The 24,141-nt window shown below is 45.4% G+C and overlaps 1 protein-coding gene across 1 annotated transcript in view; it reads right to left on the reverse strand.

The window, feature by feature from the left end:
* Nucleotides 1-24,141, reverse strand: part of CAGE1 (cancer antigen 1) — a 176,909-nt gene that overhangs the window by 54,869 nt on the left and 97,899 nt on the right. The window contains exons 8-9 of the mRNA XM_029590619.1: nt 13,471-13,575; nt 1,281-1,351 (exon numbers count right to left, since the gene is read on the reverse strand). Coding sequence (XP_029446479.1) covers nt 1,281-1,351; nt 13,471-13,575 — 176 coding nt within the window. The remainder of the gene's footprint in view (nt 1-1,280; nt 1,352-13,470; nt 13,576-24,141) is intronic.

The raw sequence follows: 24,141 nt of genomic DNA on the forward strand, positions 1-24,141 counted from the left end.
CAGTAATGAAGAGGACTTCCTAAACCTTTAATTTGCCTCCCTTTTACCCTATTAGCCCCAACTCTTAAAACCCCACTGACTAGCTTAGTTTTTTTTGTTACATGACTTACATGTCGTCCATTGCAGAAGTAAAGTTACGCGGTAGGGGATCCCAGTGCACGCTTGTGTGCATAAATACTTACGCGCTGATTTCATGTTACAGACTTGGCTCACCCTTTCCCCGTCCACACCCTGTCCCTGTTTTGATTTTTATGATTTGTGCATGTAGCAGAAGATAGATACTCGTGCATCCACGCGGGTTTTAAAATCTGCACGGCCTGCGCCGGGCCAAGTCACGCACGTGTCTCCTAGCTTTGGCGCACATAGGGGTTTTAAAATCAACCAGTTACAGTTTAAATATTAGCTCCCATTAGATTGTCGGCCGGATTTGAAAAGGGTTACGCGCATAACCCTTTTAAAACCCCCCTGCGCGCGCCAAGCCTATTTTGCATAGGCTCGGTGACACGCGTAAACCCTGGGACTTCGCTAGGGGTGTGTGTCGGGGGCGACACATCATTTGGGGCGTTCTGGGGGGCGTGTCAGGGGTGTGGTGCCGGCCCGGGGGCATTTCAGGGGCGTGGCCGAGGCCTCCGAAACGGGTCCCGGGCCAGGGAATCGCGCGCCAGCAGCCCGCTGGCGTGCGCGAGTTACGCCTGCTTCTGGCAGGCGTAACTTTAAAAACACAGGTGGGGGGGGTTAGATAGGGCCGGGGGGTGGGAAGGAAAGTTCCCTCCAAGGCTACTCTGATTTCGGAGTGGCCTCAGAGGGAACGGGCAGCGTGCGCAGGGCTCGGCACGCGCAAGGTGCACAAATGTGCACTTCCTTGCACCCGCCGACCCCGGATTTTATAAGATACGCGCGGCTACGCGCGTATCTTATAAAATCCCGCATACTTAGATTTATAAAATCTACTCCTTTGTGTTGTGTAAGAATTCACAGATGATGGAAGAGTCACACTTAACTAGTGAGGCACAGCTTGGTTTCCTCAAGATTCGCTTGGACAAAACCACTTTTGAATGGGATAGAGCTGATTTATATTTTATTCTATAATTTCATTTTTGCATAACAGATTATAGTTTCTGTTTCTTTTGCCCACAGTTTTCCATTTGAGCCTATTAACAGTTATACTGAGGAGTGCAGATGCATTTATAAAAGCTTCCTTACACAAAGAAGACAAATACAGAAATACATAAGCATCTGCAAAAGAAAGGAAACAGTAGTATATTTTTAGGATAACCTACTGTGAAACCTGGGAAGTGAGCACATCAAGCCGCCTGTCAGCACACTGAATAATTTCTTCGTATGACTTTACCTTTCAAAAGAAAATGTAAAAGTTAATTAGAAGCTGAATTACAATTATTTCTTATACTTCACAGTTTGTTTCCTTGCAGCTTTTTTCTCTCACAGCACTGCCCTCCTTTCAAATTAATAGAGTACTTTATCCAGATTTTAGGGATAATTGTGCTGTCTGAGACTTCAGTCTTTAACAGTTGTATAGGCTTATGACTTACAGGTTGGACTCCTGACTGTAGCAACTCAAATCTTTCATCTTTTAAAGGTTTATACAATGATTATACGTTGCATTTTGGTAACAATACTATTGTAATTCATCTGTAAAAATGATATCTTGCGAGTTGTGTGATTTTTTTTTTTTTTTAATTTCCATTTTGATAGTGGATTGTGATCAACTAAACCCCACTCATTGGCAAATCCCCTGATTGTGAGCACTGAACAGGATGTATGATCAAGATCCAGATTTGGGATGTTCCTGCCCAACACCCATAAACATCTAAATGGTTATTGTTTATTTCCAGATAAAACAAGACCATGAGATAAAAAGTTTATATGAAAGCCTTCTAAGTTAAACATAAGGAAATAACGCTACACAATGTATTTCAAACAAAATCATCCACTGTGAAATAAAATGAATCTGAACTTATATCTTTATTTATTCCATCTTAATACCACATATTTTAAGAACAGCTCACTCTGGTATACATTTAAAAACATTAATATACAAAACATTCAATATATGTTTTTAGTAACATACACATTAAATCAACCAGGAATAAATTCCAATATAACAAGGTTATATCATGAGGTTGATATTTCAAAGGCATTTATCAGAGGTGTTAGTTCTCAGCTGTTCCTGTTTGTAAGGGGAAAAAAAAAGCCAGAACTGATTTTGGACCAGAGTCTACCCTATTTGAAGGTTTATGCTCTGGCCATGAGCCAAAGGGTGAGTCTATTATTTGCAGCCAAATAAGCTGAGAAGGCTTGCATACTTGTTCCCAATCGGACAACCCTGTAATCCCATCCTGGAGGATTCAGATTGGTCCCAAGGGGTTCATGAGGGATCATTGAGTATAGCCCAGTGTTTCTGGTCATTTGAATGCTGTAATTTGTACTGTGGATCCTAGGATGAGGAAGAACTGTAAACCTGAGCATCTATGAAGCAACCCTGCAGAACCTGTTGGCAGTATTTGCAATATATGTGAAAGCTACGAGGAAGCAGGTAACTTTCCACCTGCCGCTGGAAGGGTGGCTCTTTATGGTCTGGTGTGATACAGGAAGGATCACACAAGAAAGCAGGAAAAAAGGAAGAATGGGGAGTAGAGAAGGCGGAAGGCAGGAAGAGAATGGGGAGAGAGGCTGGGGAAACAAAAAGGGGCAGATTATCAAAGGGTTACGCACATAACATATGCGCGTAACCCCCGAAAAGCTGCCCCTGCGCGCGCCGAGCCTATCTTGCATAGGCTCGGCGGTGCGCTCAAGCCCTGGGATGCACGTATGTCCAGGGGCTTTCAAAAATGGGTGGTCCGGTGGCAGGGCCAGGGCGGGGTGACAGTCTGGGGTGGGGTCGGGGGCTTGGCGGCGGTTCGGGGGCGGTCCAGGGGGCGGGGCCGAATCCTTCGGCACAGTGGCCTGTGCTGGGGGATGGCCTCGGGCAGGTGTAACTTTTTCAACAAAGGTAGGGGGGGATTTAGTTAGGGCTGGGGTGTGGGTTAGATAGGGGAAGGGAGGGGAAGGTGGGGGGGGGGGCCAGAGAAAATGTTTCCTCCAAGGCCGCTCCGATTTCGGAGCGGCCTTGGAGGGAACGGGGAAAGCCATCGGGGCTCCCATCGGGCTCAGCGCACGCAAGGTGCAGGTGTGCACCCCCTTGTGTGCGCCGACCCAGGATTTTATAACATGCGTGCGGCAGCGCGCGCATGTTATAAAATCGGGCGTAGATATGTTCACGCCAGGTTGCGTGAACAAATCTACGCCCGCACATAAGTTTAAAAATCTGGCCCATAATGAATTGGGGAGCGTAGGCAAAGGGGCTGGGAAATGAGAGCAAGGGGAGCTGGAGGGGTGAGATAGGGAGCAAGAGGGGCAGGGGTAAAAACAAGGGGCTTTCAAGGGAAGAGAGAGACAGAAAGCAAGGGGGTTAGGTGGTGAGAGCAGCAGGAATGAAATAGCAAGTGAGGGGGGATGGGGAGGTGAGAGAGTGAGCAAGGGGGCTGGAGGTGACAGAAAGAGGAGGTTGAGGGGGTGAATGAGAAATGGGGAAGGGAGTATAAGATAGCAAATGAGGGGGCGTGGCTAGTTGAGAGTGACGAAGGGTTTGGGAGAGTGAGCATTTGAAAAGAGAGAGAGAAAAAGTGACAGAACAAACCTGAGATGGGGCAGCGCTTCATCATTTGATCCATTTTGGAAGCTCAGGTTCAGGCAAGCCGACCCACCCATCACATTGGGATCTATATTCAGTAGGACGTTAGTGAACAAGTTATCCCACTGAATATCCCCAATTAACGTTATCTGCATATGCACACGTTGTAGCTGCCCAGCAACTACGGTAGAGTCTGGCCCTGATCGCAGTAGAATGCGACTGCAATCCAGGCTGAAGAACTGCAACAATTTTAGGTACCGGGGAAGAGTGCAGGAAGGGAAAAGGTTGGGATGGGCATTAGGTGGGTGGTGGACCTGGAGAGTACCATTAGATTAGGAAATATCAGGAACCGGGAGCGGGCGGGTGGGGAAGGGGATTGAGTGGCAATGACTCCCAGCCCTGAAATCTATTTTTTTTAACTTAGCGATGGGGCGATTTGGGAAGGGGGCGGTAGGTTCGGCTCCGCAGGGCCTTTGCAGCTTGGTTGGGAGGGAGGTGGGGGACAGGTTTGGGGCTGTAGGCCCACAATGTGAGGGATTTTTTTTCACCTTAAGTGCAACTTAACCTGCTATATCCTTGAGGTTATAGCTGGTTAATTGTAAAGTTATCTGGTCTACAAGGCCGGATAACTTTAGATCTGCTCTGAAGCAAGTCTAAAGTTATTCGGCTAACATAGCCAGTTATAGTGGAAAATCAGCTAAGCTTTCTGGATAGCTTTGTGATGCCAGAAACACCTCCAGAATGCCTTTTTTAAAATCTGGCTCAATTATATCTGTCTAAATATCTCAAGACTTGCCATTTAGACAGATAACTGAAAGTTGTCCGTTAAATGGCTTCTGATTATCTACCCCATTAAAGATGTGAGACAATTTGATCTTTTTAAATCATATTTAATTTAATTGAATTGGGGATTTTTTGCCAACCTTTCCAAATAATGCTCAAGGTAATTTACAGCCTTTTATTGGTTATAGAATTCAGGTACAATATGTGCCTGCCTCAAACAGCTTACACTCAAAGGGGAAGATTTTCAAAGGGTTATGCGCGTAACTTTCGCACATAACCCCAAAAACCTGCTCCTGCACGCCGAGCCTATTTTGCATAGGCACGGCGATGCGCGCAAGACCCAGGATGCACGTATGTCCCGGGGCTTTGAAAAAGGGGCGGGAAGGGGGCGGGGGCGGGGTGCCGGTCCGGGGCCGGGACAGAGGCCTCCGGCACAGTGGCTGTGCCGGGGGGATGGTGCGCCGGCAGCCGGCCAGCGCGCACATGTTACGCCTGCCAGAGGCAGAGGCAGGCGTAACTAATGAAATAAAGGTAGGGGGTGCTTTAGGTAGGGCTGGGGATGGGTTAGATAGGGGAAGGGAGGGGAAGGTGGGGGGGAGCGGAAGGAAAGTTCCCTCCGAGGCTGCTCCGATTTTGGTCTCTCAACCACCCATTTTCCCCTGTGCCCGCCCATTATTCTTCCCCCCTACCATTTGTACAAGTTCCTCCTCCCTCTAAGCACCCCTCCCATTCCCGTCATTTCTGCCTCTTCTAACCCATTATCCATATCCCACCTAACTTATGCCATGTAATTTGGTCTTACTCATTGTAACTAATAGGTAATTTAGCCCGAGTCATCTTGTAATTGTACGTATATATATAGCTTTTTTGTATTACAGTTTGTTATTCTATTTAACTACAGCCTATCTAGTATTGATTTTGTTATTGATCTTTAGTTATTGATCTGTTCACGTTCTGTGTCAAACACTAATTTAGTGTAGTTCTCTGTTTGTTGTAAACCAATGTGATATCTCTATTGAACGTCGGTATATAAAAACAGTTAAATAAATAAATAAACAAACAAATAAATAAATAAATGATGGCATTGGATGACATTAACATGGAACATGCTCTCTCAGAACTCAGAAAGGCCTAAAAGTCTTCCTCAGCATACATGGGTGTTCCATACATGTTCCTACAGACAATACCAGACAAACCTCCCCAGTCAACTCACCTGGTCAAGATGGTGAGACGGACAGTGAAATGCTAAGAGAAATTAGGGAAGCTAACCAAATTAGGGAAATTAGGGAAGCTAACCAAATTGGTAGTGCAGAAATAATGGGAGACTTCAATTACCACAAAAACAACGTGCAAGGAAACAATTAATGAGTCCTCCTTAATATTCAAAATCTATTCAGCGTTTATTTTCCAACATTCTTCAATGGCAACTCCATTCATTCAAAATAATCAGCAGCCACCCTCCCGATGCAGCCACCAGCGAAAATAATCAGCAGCCACCCTCCCGATGCAGCCACCAGCGAAACACGGTCCCGTGTTTCGCTGGTGGCTGCATCGGGAGGGACCATAGAGTCAGTGTAATCTACAATACAAGAGTATAACATAGGTAGAACTAACAAAATGCGGCTACTCAATTTTAATAAAATTATTCTCAACTGTACATACCCTGTGTATAGATCATGGAGCGCGTCGGCCCTCACTGCTGTTGACTATTTAAAGAAACGGATTGGCGCCAAAACAGGTTCTATCGCGAGATACGTAGACACTGGGAGAATTTATCATTGGCCTCCCTTTTTCAGGGTTCTCTTCGCTTTACGTTTCGGAGGGGCAGTAACCTCCGGGACCAGCTGGTGCATGCCAGGTTTGCCAGGAATGAGATAGACACTCGGAGGAGTGGGCAGCATAGCCCGTGTGGTCACTGCACCATGTGCAACCACACTTCAAAATTTGATTCCTTCATTCACCCGAATACCGGTCACATTTTTAAACTCCGAGGGGTATCGGACTGTACAACTAAGGGTGTTGTATATGTGATACAATGCCCGTGTCCACTTCTGTATGTAGGGAAAACCTCGAGGATGGTAAAAACCTGCATAATTGAACATTGTTCAAACATCCGTCTCCTGAGGATGGATGAACCTTTGGTATCGCATTGGGCTCAGTGCGGGCATACCATTGCAGAACTTTGTTTTTCAGTACTTGAAGTTATCTTGCCCCCGTTGAGGGGAGGTGATTACGCTGAAATATTGGGTAGAAGGGAGCAAAAATTGATTTTTACACTAGCCCCAGTCCATCCCAGAGGGCTAAATAAAGAAATAGAATGGCACCTGTTTGGATGAGGGACAGGTGGGCGGGGTCTGTTTCGAGCCTCTCGCGATAGAACCTGTTTTGGCGCCAATCCGTTTCTTTAAATAGTCAACAGCAGTGAGGGCCAACGCGCTCCATGATCTATACACAAGGTATGTACAGTTGAGAATAATTTTATTAAAATTGAGTAGCCGCATTTTGTTAGTTCTACCTATGTTAAACTCTTGTATTGTAGATTACACTGACTCTATGGTCCCTCCCGATGCAGCCACCAGCGAAACACGGGACCGTGTCGGGGGACATTTACTGATTATTTTGAATGAATGGAGTTGCCATTGAAGAATGTTGGAAAATAAACGCTGAATAGATTTTGAATATTAATGAGGACTCATTAATTGTTTCCTTGCACATTGTTTTTGTGATATTCGCCGAAGTGCAAGGTTTTCGCTTCATGTTTTGTTGGGTTGAATAACCAGACTTCAATTACCCCAATATTGACTGGGTAAATGTATCATCAGGACACGCTAGAGAGATAACGTTCCTGGATGGAATAAATGATAGCTTTATGGAGCAATTGGTTCAGGAACCAATGAGAGAGAGAGCAATTTAGATCTAATTCTCAGTGGAGCACAGGATTTGGTGAGAGAGGTAACTGTGGTGGGGACGTTTGGCAATAGTGATCATAACATGATCAAATTTGATTTAATGACTGGAAGAGGAACAGTGTGCAAATCCACGGCTCTCGTGCTAAACTTTCAAAAGGGAAACTTTGATAAAATGAGAAAAATTGTTAGAAAAAAAACTGAAAGGAGCAGCTACAAAAGTAAAAAATGTCCAAGAGGCGTGGTCATTGTTAAAAAATACCATTCTAGAAGCACAGTCCAGATGTATTCCACACATTAAGAAAGATGGAAAGAAGGCAAAATGATTACCGGCATAGTTAAAAGGGGAGGTGAAAGAAGCTATTTTAGCCAAAAGATCTTCATTCAAAAATTGGAAGAAGGATCCAACAGAAGAAAATAGGATAAAGCATAAACGTTGGCAAGTTAAATGTAAGACATTGATATAGAGAGAATTTGAAAAGAAGTTGGCTGTAGAGGCAAAAACTCACAGTAAAAACTTTTTAAAATATATCCGAAGCAGAAAGCCTGTGAGGGAGTCAGTTGGACCATTAGATGATCGAAGGGTTAAAGGGGCACTTAGAAAAGATAAGGCCATCGCAGAAAGATTAAATGATTTCTTTGCTTCGGTGTTTACTGAAGAGGATGTTGGGGAGGTACCCGTAATGGAGAAGGTTTTCATGGGTAATGATTCAGATGGACTGAATCAAATCACGGTGAACCTAGAAGATGTGGTAGACCTGATTGACAAACTGAAGAGTAGTAAATCAAGTAGTAAATCAAGAAAGTAATTCAAGAAAGCATTTAAGATATACTTTTTTGAACAGGCATTTCAGTTACGGAGGGTCCTTTTTCTCTTTCCTGAGTGTTTTTCCTCTATGATTTTTGTAAATGTTTTTTATTTTATTTTATTTTTTATTTATTATGTATGCATATTGTAAGCCATTGTGAACTGGTACATGGAATATGTGGGTTATAAGAATTTTATAAATAAATAAATAAATAAAGAGAGTCTTGCGGGCAGATCACACAGGATATGGAACTCAACCTGTATTAAAAAAGAAAATATGATACAGAGGTCCATATTCAGCTGCTGTCCAGCTAGCTAGTTAGCCAGCTAAACTCTATTCTATCTTTCGGAATAATTCCTAGCATTCTATTTGCTTTCTTGGCTGCTGTCACAAACTGAGCAGAGGATTTCAACATATTATCTACAATAATGCCTTGATCCTTTTCCTGAATGGTGACTCCCAGAGTGGAACCTTGCATTGTGTAACTATAATTTGCATTGCTCTTCCCTATATACATTACTTTGCACTTGTCCACATTAAATGTCATCTGTCATTTGGATGCCCAGTTTCCCAATCTCGCAAGGTCCTCCTGCAATTTCTCACAATTCTCTTGTGATTTAACAACTTTGAATAATTTTGTAACATCAGCAAATTAGATCAACTCACTCATTATTCCCATTTCTAGGTCATTTATAAATATGTTAAAAAGCAGTAGTCCCAGTATAAATCCCTGGGACACTCCACTATTGACCTTTATCCATTGAGAAAAATTACCATTTAGCTATAATCTCTGTTTTCTGTTTTTCAATCCACAAAAGAATATTGCCTCATGACTTTTCAATTTCCTCAAGAATCTTTCATGAGGTATTTGTCAAATGCTTTGTGAAAATCCAGATACACTATGTCAACTGGCTCACTTTTATCCACATGTTTATTCATGCCTTCAAAAAAATGTAGCAGATTGGTTAGGCAAGACTTCCCTTGGCTGAATCCATGTTAGCTATGTCCCATTAAAATATGACTATCAATATGTTCAGTAATGTTGTTCTTTATAATAGTTTCAACCATTTTTCTAAGCATTGATATCAAACTGACCTGTTTGTAGTTTCTTGAATCACCCTGCAATCCTTTTTTAAAAACTGGGGTTATGTTGGCCATCCTCCAACCTAGCTATGGCCTGGATTTTCTAAAATGGCACGCCTGCGGCCTTCCTGAATCGTGCGGTAACGGGGGGGCGGGGGGGGGGGCAAAGCGGGGGGCGGGCCTGCGAAAGCTGGCAGCTTTCACGTGCAATAGGGATAGAAAATGACCCCCGATGTTAGCCAAATAATGCTGAAAGTTAGTGCTTATCTGGCTAACTTAGTTGAATATCCAACTCCTCCTCGGAACGCTCACAACTTAGGCCTGGATTTTCTAAGGTCGCAAACCTTAGAAAATCCGGCAATACTGGGGGGCAGGGTGGCGAAGCAGGGGGCGGGCCTGAAAAAGCCGGCAGCAATCGCACCTCCGCGGTGCAATCGCTGCCGGCTTTCACACTCAATAGCGCCATCGTAAAAGGTGGTGCTATTGGGCGCGAAACTGGCAGCGAAAAGGGCCCTTACCTTTTCGCCGTCAGCGATGTCTTCGCAGTGTCCGCCCCGGTGCCGACCCGACTATTCCCCTTCTGATTCGGACGCCACCGAGAACCCGCTCCGATCCCTTTTGAAAATGACCCCCTTAGTTGGATAAAAATATATCCAGCTAACTCTTGGATAATCAGGGGCAGATTTTAAAAGCCCTACGTGCAGGGGGGTTATGCGCACTGAGCCTATTTTGCATAGGCCCGGCGACGTGCGCAAGCCCCGGGATGCACGTATGTCCCGGGGCTTGAAAAAAAGGGCGGGGCATGGGCGGTCCAGGGCAGGGCGGGGTCAGAGGCGTGGCCAGAGGCCGGGAGTTTCCGTGCCGGCACTTGGCCGGCGAGCACAACCTACGCCTGCCCAGATGCAGACGCAACCTGAAAAATAAAGGTCGGGGGGGGGGTTTAAGTAGGGTTGGGGGGCGGGTTAGGTAGGGGAAGGGAGGGGAAGGTGGGGGGTGGAAGGAAAGTTCCCTCCAAGGCTGCTCCTATTTCGGAACGGCCTCGGAGGGAACAGGGAAAGCCATCGGGGGCCATCAGGGCTCCCCTAGGGTTCACCCCCTTGCGCTACGACCCTGGATTTTATAACATGCACGTGGCTGCGCTCGCATGTTATAAAATCAGGCTTAGATTTGTGCACGCAGGGTTGCACACACAAATCTACGCCCGCGCGCAGGTATTAAAATCCGACCCTCAGTGTGGCAGGATATTAAGATCCCACCAATTATCTAAGCATGAACTTAACTGGATAAATGGTGCTGAATATGGATCTCACAGTTTTTAATAGTATTAGAGCCTCTCTCGAAAATATCATTGAAAAGAGCAAAGAGAAGCACAGAAGAAGAACGTTAAGGCAAATTAACTCTTACCATTTCTTTTTCTTATTTTCAAGTATCCCTTTTGCTTATGGGTACATTCCAGGGGTATGTGCATATAATTAGCAATGCCATCCCCATTACTGGAAAAAAACCCAGTTGAATTTATATATGGAGCACAGCACAACTAGTTATTTTGTCAGTAATATGAAGGTTTCGTCAGTGCATACACAATATATAGCTGGCACCAACAACAGTGTTTTTAATTTACATTATCTGATCAGACAAGTTCTTCAGTATGAATATATTATAGAATTCCTGAACTGGCATATGAATTGATCAACATTCCTGTTTTACTCGTCCAATTTCACAGTTTACTCTTTTTTTCTCTTTTTTGTACCATTAACTTGGAATGCTAATATTTGTAAGAGACCCTTCTCTAGGGCACCATATAAATGTCAAAATAAATAATCTAAAATATTTCCTTGTGAATTCTTTGGGAGCAAGAGCCTCAAAGAAGAGCTGAGTAACCTTGCTTCCCTAAAGATACCCAATAATGATATCCTCTCAGCAAAGAGATAGTGGGCATGCAGATTACTATTTCATAGATAATGCTACATATTAAAAAAGGCAAAACACATAGGGCCAGATCTTAAAATCTACGCGTGGGCGTAGATTTGTTCGCGCAACCCAGCGCAAACATATCCACGCCCGATTTTATAACATGCGCGCACTGCTGCACGCATGATATAAAATCCAGGCTCAGTGTGCGCAAGGGGGTGCACGCATGTGAACCTTGCGTGCGCCGAGCCCGAGGGGAGCCCTGATGGCTTTCCCCGTTCCCTCTAAGGCCACTCCGAAATTCGGCCCCCCCCGCACCTCCCCTCTCTTTCCCTATCTAACCCACCCCCCCATCCCTACCTAAATCTCTCCCCACCTTTACTCCAGCTGGCATAACTTGTGTGCGCCATGCCCCGGCACAGGCCACTGTGCCGGGGCACTCAACCCTGCCCCCGGCCACACCCCGAACCGCCTCCACGCCCCTGGCTACGCCCCCGGACTGCCCCTTTTTGCAAGCCCCGGGACATACGCGTCCCGGGACTTGCACGCGCCACCGAGCCTATGCAAAATAGGCTCGGCGCGCGCAGGGGCAGATTTTCTCGGGTTATGCATGTATGTTACGCACGTAGCCTTTGAAAATCTGCCCCTTAGAGTCTAATATTTAGTGCTACTACATAATAGAGACTTATCCGGTTAAGTAGATAGCTGGATATCTTGGGGCAGGAAATGGGTGGATCAATGCAGGGCAACTTGACTGGTTATCTTAACCAGATAAGTGTCTATATTCAGTCTTATCCAGTTAAGTTAACCGAATAAGTTCGACCTGCTCAATAATAGGTCTAAAATTATCTGGCTATAACTTACCCAGCTAACTCGAATTTATTCGGTTATATTCAGCAGCAGTTATCTGGATAACCAGATATCTTTGAAATATTGGGCCCCTTAGAGGTTGATATTCAATGCTATTCAGCCAGATAATAAAGGACCTTTCTGGTGGCTGAATACCCTAGCCGCATGTAGCGACTGCCACTCATTCAGGTAAGTACTTAGCTGGATAAGTACTTATCTGGCTGAGTGGTGGGCAGAAAATGGGTGTTTTGTGGAGAAGCTACTTATCCAGTTAACATAGCTGGATAAGTAGAGATATCTAAATTTATCCAGCTATGTTAATTGGATAAGTTAGACCTTCTCATGCTGCTAAATATCCCATGCAAATTAGCCTAATAATTCCTACCCTGCTAACTCACTTACCTCTAGATTCATCAAAAAGTGCTAATAATTCATTGATAACAAAAAGGGGTATATTTATGGAAATTTTTGAATTACCACACCATGGTAGTATCATGTGGTATAGTAAACTTAGCATACCCTGTGATAATATCTAGTTTTTGAGAGAGACTGAGAGAGAGACTATCTATAAAGGCCTTCTAGTGGTTAAGTATTTATATCTCTATAGGAGGGCTATGCAATAGATCGAGGTGAGGTGTTGGTGGTGGTTTAGGGGCCAGTTTTGCATGTAGAGTGAGACGTATGAACAGCCCCTTGGTGAAGATTTGATGTCATTTGGAGTGAGGAAAGTCTCACAAAGATGAAATTTCTACTATGTTCTCTCACCCTAGTTTATTGGATTCCATAACAGGGTACCATCAAGCTAGGGTGATATAAACATAGCACTCTCACTCTACATGTGAAACTGGCCCCTAAACCCTAAACCACCACCACCACCACCACCTCACCTTGACCTATTAAATGGCCCTCCTACAGAGTTATAAATAGGTGCACACAGTGAGGTTCTCTCCAAAGGCTTTCTCTCCTTCTCTTCAAGCCAAATTGGAATTGTGTTATGGCCATATTGCACAGCTGAACACCAGGAAAAAAGGTATAGTTAAAACCATGCAATAGCATGTGCTATTGCCCCTCATTTAACTAACTCCTGCCCCTCCCAAAAATTTGCATTTGCGCCTTGCATTATAATTCTTTTCATGTGCATTAACGCCATAATGCATTTTGATGAATGACCCGGTTAGCTGGATATCTTTGACTATCACACTTAAAAAAATGTAGTATGTCTAAAAAAATTGTGCCAAGATTTAATGCAGATGCAAATTGCTTGAGAAATTGTTTACAAATATATTCAGGAAGTGATCACTCTGGTAATTAAAGAGCAAATCAATTTAAGAGGTGAAATTTAGAAACAATTTTTTCACTTATACTTTTTAACCTTCTTTATTAATATGAAAAATTATATTTGGCAAAAATACAAGCTGAACATGCATTGCCGCCGTACCTTGCATAGTAGCTTATTCTGATTTCTTCGAAGGTCTACGTTTTCTTTTCGAAGTGCAATGCATTCATCAGACTTCAAGTGCAAAAGATTTCCCATTCTGCGTATCTAAGAAAGTATCGGCGAAAATATGAACAGCTGCTGTATAAAACATACACTGTGCTGATTACAAGCTCAGAGCAATGCACCACAACCTTAGCATATACCATTCCATAACTACATTGAAGAAGTTCTCCAATTTGATTCCCAAGTCAGGTCTTCTACTTCTTGAGCTGACTAGGTAATCTGATTGGGGGAGGAGGATGTAAAAAAACAGAGGGGAAAATCCCTGGGCAGTCACAAATTGAAAGAGCTGGAGGCCCAGAGGAACAGGAGGAATCTGCAGGTTCATAAAAATGATTTAAAGGTGGTAGGTTTAGTTTATTTATTTATTTTATTTATTTATTTATGCTTTTTATATACCGTCATTCCAGAAGTAGATCACAACAGTTTACAAATATATAGTATTGAATACATTGAAAATAAGTAATAATACATTTCAACAGCATTAATATAGGTATGTGAATAATGGATATAAAAGTTATAAAAGATAGTAATTACTATAACAAAATACAGGAATAATAGATTATGAAAGTTATAAATGTTAGTAATTAATATAACAAAATACATAAATTATTCATATAGTGGATGTAGTAGTTTCTAAAAGTAATAAAAAATTAAAAGTATGAAAAGTCTTATGAGTCTGTAAATTAGAGGATATTTATCAATGAATAATTCCAAGAAAGTTCATAGGCTTTTTGGAAGGGCCATGTTTTGAGATCTTGTTTGAATTTTTTTTCAGTTGTTAATCTTAAAGGACTGGGTAAAGAGTTCCAGAGTTTGGGACCAGCAGCAATAGAGAACATACGATCCCTGATTTGAGTTAGGGGTGTACTATTGTTAGAAGGGACTGAAAGAATGCCTTTGTTCTGGGATCTTAGAACTCGTGATGGATTATAGAGTTGTATTGAAATTCCAGGAGGAGTTTTAACTATGATTACTGTAATAAATATATTTAATAAATATAAAATATATTTCATGAAGTCCCTTATTTGTCTTGACTATGTGTCTTGACTAGACTAAGCTCCATGGAACAGAGACTGTCTCTTATGTGTATCTTTACAGCACTTCCTACGTCTAGTAGTACTACAGAAATAACAGGGGATGCAGTAGTAGAATATATGTAAGAAGTTTCAATAAAATCCTTGTCTGAACTGTTTTAGGGGGTCCCCCATACCAAATCATGGGATACATTGCATCTTTTACAGAATGTCCTTTCCCAGGATTTGGGAAGGAGGAAACTGTTAGGGCATAATGTGCCACAGCTGGCCTTGACTGAGGGTCTGCTTGTTTCAAGCCAGCTGGGCAGTGTGTGGAGTCACAGAATGGCTCAGATTACTGCTAGCTCAGGATCTGATTTTAAAAAGCATTTACATGCTTAAACTTGGGTTTTACACATGTAAATGCACTTTACCCGTGAGAGCGGGCTTTTTAAAATTGCTGCAATATATGCCATTGAATTGTCCACAGGACATTCACTTGTAAGTGCACTTTATACGTGCAAGTGGCTTTTTAAAATTGCTACGATAAAATGTTACATTTACATGAGTAATTCCTTTTAAAGTTACCTCCTGTCTGTATGGGCCCCACCTCTGAAGGATTGGTTTTCTGGGGATTCAAAACAAAGCATGTTGGGAGGCCAGGAAGACATTCCTGGCATTTAGAGAGCTCGTAGGCCCAGTGACACCGTGGGACCCTGGCGGAAGACCCACGAGCTCTTAATCCTGTGTATACTGATGTTATGTGATATGAACGTCCTGATGCTCTGTGTTAACCCTGTAAGTAGAAATTATGCCTCACGTATTCACTGTTTGTCTACGGAAAGGATTTACTGTAGAAAATGACCAGATCTGGATAAGTAAACTGAAATTAAGCCGTGGCCACTGAGAGGGCTTGTAGCCTTGATTGACATTACTTGTTTATTTATTTCTGCAGAACATTGTAAGGCAAGGAATGTTTATGTTGTCTCCTTACTTATTAATAAATCAGCATTAAGATACCATCCCCAGAGTGGTTTGTTCTGCAGGAGCTTCCAACCCTACAGAAACACACTGGCTAGGCTCAGACTGTGATGAAAGTAATCAAGTCCAAAACAGATGTCCCCATGCAAACCTCAGATAAAATCTACACTACCTATATAAATGAACTGCTGAGCATGTAACTCCATAACAGCCCATGCAAAACAAGAATTCAGAAACAAAACAGAAATCTGTTATTTTGTATATTAAACAGGCATTTACAAATATCTCGTTGCAGCACCCAGTATAGCTTCCACATGCTATATTAACACTTTTCAAGAAAGAAAGAAAAAGCCGCTTATTTATCTCAATTACTTATGACTCACATTTAGTAACTCACAGTCATTCTAAGCAAGGAACAGTATTTACCTAACATTAAGGGCCAGATTTTCAAAAGGTTACGTGCCTCTGTTCAGATGCTCACACCTTAATGCAGGGAGGGAGCTGTCTCACCCTTCACCATCCTCCCCCACCCACACATCATTCACTGGCTGGGACAAGGGGGAGAGGAGGGGGTGAAGGGCCAGGCAGCTCCCCGATCTCTGAAGGACAGCTGACAAAACTGGTGAGAAAACTGTGGCCAAGTTGTCCGTCTCTGTGTTAAACTTTTTTTCACTATCTAGCATAAAATAAAATGAAGTACGTTGTGTGTTAAACTTTTAATTTCCCCTGATGTAACTTAACTTAAAATGAAATAAAGTACTATTTTTATATTTTATGCTACTTTAGTGAAAAAAAATATGCTATAGAAAAACCAAAACAAAATCTTATATACTTACAGTGGTTGTTATTCTCTGGTGGTTAATAATTCAACACAACACTGTCACTCAGTCTCAGTCTCTGGTGCTTCTGCTTTTACAAGTAGTTACTGCGTGCACAACTGCACATCGAAGAAACAAAATGGCCCCTGAGGACACCACCAAGCATGCTCGGATTAGTGCGCACTAAGGGGCGGATTTTAAAAGGTGTGCGCGGGAGTAGATTTTTTCGCGCAACCCGGTGCAAACAAATCTACTCCCGATTTTATAACATACGTACGCTGCCGCGCGCATGTTATAAAATATAGGGTCAGCGCACGCAAGGCTGCGCAAAATTGGCAGCCTGTGTGTGCCGAGCTGCGCAGCCATCCTCTGTTCCCTCCGAAAGTTCCCTCCGAGGCCGCTCCGAAATCGGAGCGGCCTCGGAGGGAACTTTCCTTCCAGACCCCCCACCTTTCCCCACCTTTCCCTCCCTTCCCCTATCTAACCCACCCCCCCAGCCATAACTAATTCCCCCCCACACATTTATTTTACAAGTTACACCTGCCCGACTTGCGCGTGCCGGCCGGCTGCCGGCGTGCCATGTTCCGGTCCGGGGGCTGGTCTGGAGGCCGCGGCCACGCCCCTGGGCCAAAACCTCGCCCCGCGGCCACGCCCCCGGAACACCCCCAATGACGCGCCAGCTGCAACATGCCCCCCCCCGACACGCCCCCCCCCAGGAAAGCCCCGGGACTTACACGCATCGCCGAGCCTATGCAAGATAGGCTCGGCACATGCAGGGGGTGGAAGGGGCAGCTTTTCGGGGATTCCCCCTCCCCCACCACCTCCCCTTTAAACCCTTGAAGAAACTATTTCCCAGTGTTTCGACCGCCTTTGTCGACCTTTCGACTCTTCCGTAATTCTACTTAGTTAAGTGATACCTATACATAAGTCAGCTGTACATAGTCTCCCTCTATCCTACTGTATTTTCTCCCTTTTTACTTCCTTTTAACTATGCTTTTCTCCCTTTCTCCTCCTCAACCCCCCTTTCCCACACGCCTCCCTCTGGGAGGCGTAAATCCCCCGACAAAGGTAAGGATGGGGTTTAGACAGGGCCGAGCGGGTGGGTTAGGTAGGGGAAGGGAGGGGAAGGTGAGGGGAGGGCAAAGAAAGTTCCCTCCGAGGCCGCTCCGATTTCGGAGCGGCCTCGGAGGGAACGGAGGTAGGATGCGCGGCTCGGCGCACGCCGGCTATACAGAATCCATAGCCTTGCGCGCGCCGATCCCAGATTTTAGCGGATACGCGCGGCTCCGCGCGTATCTACTAAAATCCCGCGTACTTTTGCTTGCGCCTGATGCGCCAGCAAAAGTACACGAACGCGCCGTTTTTGAAAATCTACCCCAAAGTGAACAAAATAAACAGTACAGAAATGAGCCAAGGGAGCAGAGGTTTAAAGGGGAAAACGGGGGAGGGAGAGGAAGGGGAGGGTAGGTTAGGGGTAGGGTAGGCTAGGGGTAGGGTGAGGGGGGGGAGGGTGGGTAAAGGGGTAGGAGGGGTGTGGGAAAGGGGGGTTGAGCAGGGCCCTGCTCGCCTAAATCCGCCCGGATTTGGGCGGATTTAGGCGAGCAGGGCTCTTAAAATCCGCCCCTTTGTTTTTGTCTGGTTGTTTTTGTTCTTGTTTTTTAGTTTAATTAGTAATATTATATTACATTGTTATAATGTTATATTGTTATATTGTTTTACTGTATCTCCCACCTGAGTTCTGTGTAAACCGGCATGATGTGCTTCACGAATGTCGGTAAATAAAAGTTAATAAATAAATAAATAAATAAATAAATAAATGAATTGATACATTTTAATTTTTAAGTAGCACTTTGTTAGTGCACACTAACGGACCTTAATGCACATTAACATCTACCTAATGTGCACTATCTCGGTCATTGTACTGCACACTAAAGCTGAGATAGTGCACACTAACTGGTTGGTAGCGCTCAGTAAGGCCCGTTAGTGTGCACTAATGCACTTCATCGAAAATTGCCGAAAAAAAAAAAGACCCGTTGGAAAACGAATTTTACCACAAAGCCCCCGACCCGAAGCCCGACCCGAACGCTGAAAACGAAGAACATCTCTACTGACTATACATAATTTAAGAAAAGGCAGCTTTAGGACAGCTTTAAATTGTGGTTTCAACGTGAGTTGCTGGTCAAGTAGGATACCCAGATCTCTAGCCTCCAATAAATAACCACTGACTGTTACCTTGCAGGAGTAAGACCAAGAGTAGAATGATTCAGATACAAAACCCCAGACATTTAAATTTAGCAATCATCCATTATATTTTAACTTAGAATTGATAGCTTGGAGACACTTGGCAAGTATCTTAGAGTGGTTGGATGTATACATTAAATAGTGCCAATGATAGGGCTGATCCCTGGGGCATACCCATAGAGATGGCTTACCAGGATGAGGTTTGATCTTTTAACTAAACTTGCTGCTCACAGTTAGTCAGAAATAATCAAAACAATCTTATTACCTTACCACCAACACCCAATGAAGCCTATCTAGGAGAATGTTAGGATATTTTTATTTTGCGGTAAAAAGCGGAAAAATATTTAGAAAACCATAATGACAGAACCATCTGCTGTAAAAGTGTGTCAGTTACAGAAAACCTATTGCTGAGGTACTGGAAGGGCGTCCAGGAAGGCCTTAAATAGGGAAGAGGCTGTGAAGTCATCAGAAGGCACCTCAGGTTGATTCCCACTACTACACCTTTAAATATCATACATTTGGAGCGTGCATGCCCTAAGAAAAAGGAAGCCTGGCGAGCAGTGGCCTTGGAAGGTAACCGTGCATGGCTTGCTGCACAGCAGGAAGATGGGGTGGGCCAGTATACTGTCTTGGGGGTTGGACCCAGTATCAGGGAGCGTCAGGACCCAGCCTGGCCAGGAGGTGAGCATGGTGGCTCATGCAACATGGAGTTGGCGGAGACAAAGTCCCAACTGGAGCTTCACATTCACCAGCTATAGTTATACTTAGGTTGAGTCCTCAGGTGCCAGGGCCAGGAGGTCTTAGGCCTTAGAATGAGCCCTTGGCGAGAAAATGCATGGCACAAAGAAGCCTGAAATGGCATGTCCAGGCTCTGTCAGAGGATCTATATCATCCTTGATTTCTTCAGAGAGAGAAAGAATTGCCCTGGAGCACAGTCTATATACCGACTACGTCTGTCTCTGGCAACCCCAGCAGAGTTGTCCTCAGGCAGAATATCTACTGCCTGCAAGCCCATCTGTGAATAGCTTGAGCCAAGTCCTACTCCTCTCGGGCCCTCCTCTCTTCTTCTGCAATAAACAGTCTTCTTTCGGTCTGTTCTTTCTCTCTTCCTCACTGTAAAGCCTCTGCCACTATTATGCTTGGGTTGACCTGCAAAGTATATGTAATCCACCTCCCCACAGTCATACAAATGCCAGCAATGGACTAAAATGCCACCAGACATGCGCTTTATTACTCTTGCCCTTACTCTGTGTAAAAAACAGGCACTAAAATGTATCCCTTCTAACATGGCTGTTTGCATTGACCAGTAATAAATAATAGTTTTGTTTACATGGCATTTGCATGTGCCCATGCTAAGCCAACCGTGTGCTTTTACTCTGATTTTTGCACAGGCTTTTTTCAGTGCTAAAACCTATATTACATACATGAGTAACATTAGCACCGAAAAATCTGGGCAAAAATCAGACTCAAAGCACACGGTTGGCTTAGCGCAGCTTATTACATCTGCCCCTCAGACATCTCCTATATGGGGGAGGGATGTCTCTTTATAAGAGTTTTGTTGAATACATAAGCAAAATGGGCAAAAGCATATAAACAAACACCAAGTGAAGCTGCTTCCACATAAAGAAACTGTAAACCAGTAAAGAGGCACATAGGTGGCCAATTTCTGCTATTTGCAAGATGCCCCTACTTCCAACTGACTCTTGCTAGAGGTATTGCAGACCAATTGTAGGTAGAGGAAAACATATATATGGTATGCTGTCCTGATTTGCCCCAGCTGTCTTTCTGTTTGAGCAACTGCCTTTAAGAGTAAAAGTGGTAGCTGCGTTCTACATGTGCAATCTGCATCACTTTTGTTCAGTTTTTCTAGAAGAAGTGTAAAAGGTCTGTCAGAGGTGGAAAGTGTGTTGTGTCACCACATAGACCTTAATATCAATGGCGCTCAGCTCCTTTCTCTTTGCCTATCCCTCTGGTTTACCTTGGAGAGAGAAGCAATCCTTCAGTTGGGAAGTATAAGCCAGGCAATGCTGTCCTGCAAAACACAATAACAGCAGAATAAGGGAGGAAACATCCACTCTGGATAGCTCTGTAATTCTGTATCAGCAGACCTTGACCAATACTTACACGCCAAATAGTGCTCAATGGTTTAGCTGTGAACCTGACTCCCATTCTGACACTGAACATAAGAAGGTGCCATACTGGGTCAGACTGAGGGTCTGTTTCCAACAAAGGCCAATCCAGGATACAAGTACATGTCAAGTACCCAAACATTAAATAAATCCCATGCTACTCTGCCATGCACAGAGAAGCACACAGGATCCTCTTCTAGATTCTGGTTAATATCTGCTGTGATGCCGTACCTGACAACAATATTGTGAAGCATACAGCAGGCAAGCAAGATCTCAGCAACTGTGTGTAGCTTGTACTGGAAGGCACCCCACTCGTTTTTTCCAGACACCTGAAACATCTTTCATGAACCTAAAGGTACGCCTGATGACAGACTGAGTAGATGTGAATGCTTCATTGTACATTCTCTCTGCAGCTGTCCTAGGAAGAGTAACAGAAGTGAAAAGCCATGACCGGCAGCAATATCCTTGTTCAAAAGAGAGATTGCATGAGATGGGCTGGCAACTGTCCTTATTAAATGTTCAAATATCCATGGTGTTATGGCAGCAGGCCACGAGGCCACACGGCCTGCAGCCGCCCCGGTCTCTTGTCGCAGCTCCCTGCACTGCTGCCGTCCCCCTAACGCGGCGGGGAGCTGACAAGGCCATCACCGCACCTCCAGCCCCAGCTCCGGCGCGTGTGCAGCTCCACCTCGAACTTAAAGGGGCAGCAACAGGAAAAGCCTCCGGTGACCCAGACACTCTCCAGGGCCACCAGCAGTATTTAAGGCAGCCCCTGCTACCCAACCTTTGCCCCAGCAACAGGTCTTGCTCCTTGGAGTAGCTAGTTGCTCATCTGTTCCTGTTTCCAGCCCTGTGTCTTCAGTTCCAGCTCCATGTCTTCAGTTCCAGCTCCATGTATTCGTCTGTTCCTATCCCCTTGGCTTGCTTCTCTGGTTTCGACTCGGCTCGTTCTTGGATTCCGTCTTGCCTGCTGCCTGCCCTGACCTCTGGCTTGCCTTTGGACCCTCCTGACCGCTGCCGGCCTCGACCCTGGTACATTTGACTCTGTCCTGCCTCTTGTCTTCAGACCCGCTCCTAAGTCCTGCTGGCCCTGGCACCCAAGGGCTCAACTTGTGGGGGAACAAGGGCTGGTAAAGTCGAAGGTCCTGTTGGGTCTCCATCTCCAGCATCCGCCTCCCGACAGCGAGGGCTTGTGGGAAACCCTCCTACAGGAAGCGTCGACCTCATCTCGGCCTAAGGGTCCACCGACTACGTGGCAGCGCAACAGTTTGCTGAGGCCATGGACCCGGTGGATCTCTCCGGTTTACAGGCCTAGCGCTGAAGATTCAACAGCAGCAACAATGCTGGAGTCCTTGGCTGCTTCCTTACTACGTTTGAACGCCCGTCTGGATGCCTCTACAGCCTCAAGTGTGGCTCCCAATACACCAGCGCCCACGCCTCTTCTCTCCAGTTACCAGCCCCGCCTCAGTATACCGGCGACCCAGGGCTAAGCTGGGGCTTTCTCAATGAGTGCTTCATGCACTTCTCTCTGCAGCCAGCCCAGTTCTCCTTCGATGCTGTGAAAACCACCTTTAACCTTTCACTATTGGACGGCAAGGCTTTGGCCTGGGCATCCCCCCTATGGGAACATGGGGACCCGCTCCTCCAGGACCTCCAACACTTTGTCCAAGTCTTCAAGCGGGCCATCCAGTGCTCCATGTGACAGGGGCCGGCCAATGGCACGGATACCCTGTCACATGGTAAGGGCAAAGGGCCATCGGCGCCATTTTTATTAGTGGCATCCGACGGCCCGAGAGCGGGAGATCGCTCCCGGGTCCCCCACTGGACCACCAGGTAATTTTAAAACATTTTGGGGGGGGGTCGGGAGGGTGGGAGAAGCTAAGGGAGCTGTTTTAAAGGGTCGGGGTGGGTTTAGGGGTTGTTTTTGTGTGCTGTTTTTCCCGCCCTCCCCCAAAATGAAAAGAGAACCCCACGAACAATTTTGTGGGGTTTTCCTATCGGTTTTGGGGAGCCCTCCGATTTCTGATGACTTTGAAAATATCATACGATATTTTCAATCGTCAAAAAAAACGATTCACATCCCTAATGTGAGTGTTACGGCTATGGCTGCTATGCAGCCGCCTCACCACCAGAGGTCCCCCACGAGCATGTTCTTCTGGCTGGCCCACTCCTTCCTTCCTGTCTACTCTATACCCCAGACTTTCCTTTATAACCCTGTCTAGCAGTTCCATCGGTGCTTCAGCATCGAGCTTGCCTGGGCTCCCTGCTCTAGCCTTCCTTGCTTTGTTACGTGTGGCCTTCGAGCCTTCTACCCTGCGTTGCCTTGCCTTGCTTACTCTGTGTGTGGCCTACGGGCCCTCTGCCTGCTGTGTGTGGCCTACAGGCCCTTTGCTTTCTTTGTGTGGCCTTCGGGCCCTCTGCCTAGCACTGTGTGTGTGTGGCCTTCGGGCCCTCTGCCCTGCCGTCTGTGTGTGGGTTTCGGGCCCTCAGCCCCGCCGTGTATGTTGGCCTTCGGGCCCTCAGTCCTGCCGTGTGTGTGTGGCCTTTGGGCCCTCAGTCCAGCCGTGTGTGTGTGGCCTTCAGGCCCTCAGTCCAGCTGTGTGTGTGTGTGGCCTTTGGGCCCTCTGTCCTTCCGTGTGTGTGTGGCCTTCGGGCCCTCAGCATTACTGTGTGCGTGTGGCCTACGGGTCTTCTGCGTTGCGGTGTGTGTGTGTGTGGCCTTCGGGCCTTCTGCCATTCCTCGCTGTGTGTATGTGTGGCCTTAGGGTCTCTGCCTTGTCTGGCCTTGTGTTAGACCTTCGGGTCCCCTTCTTGCCTTGTTGTCTTCAGGCTTATGTGTTTCATGTCCAGTGTAGGGTTGTCCTGGGTTGTCTGTCTGTCTTGTCTCCTTAGGTTCCCTCAGTCTAATCACATATACCTCCAGTCAGTTTCACCCTTACCTGCATGCTTTCAGTATTCAGCCTTACCAGCACCCAGTTCCAGTTCCTGTTCACTTTTACTTGCAGTCACTCTCATACATACCTTCATGCTGATCCAGTACTAAAGCTCACCCATACTTCCATGCATCTAGTATCAGATATTGCCAGCCTGTGTTATACTCCATCTGTCTACTCCACCTTCAGAATTACCATAGGGTTTTCTCATTCCTGCCTGCACCAGCCAGTACTAGACACTACTGTCTCTCTCCACCCCGAGACACTCCTCATAGTGGTGTTCACAACATGAGACCTGTGCCCAGTCGTAACAGTGAGGGGCTCCGCTTTTTCTGAAAGGTTTGGTATGAACCGTCGATAGTAACCAATGAGACCTATAAAGGCTCTCACCTTACTTTTTGTCTGTGGAACCGGGACTCGGGTAATTGCTTCTATTTTCCACGCCTGCGGGTGGACTTTTCCTCTCCCAAGGGAGTATCCCAGATATTGTACT

This window comes from Rhinatrema bivittatum, chromosome 2 (assembly GCF_901001135.1).
Source record: "Rhinatrema bivittatum chromosome 2, aRhiBiv1.1, whole genome shotgun sequence".
NCBI classification, from domain to species: domain Eukaryota; kingdom Metazoa; phylum Chordata; class Amphibia; order Gymnophiona; family Rhinatrematidae; genus Rhinatrema; species Rhinatrema bivittatum.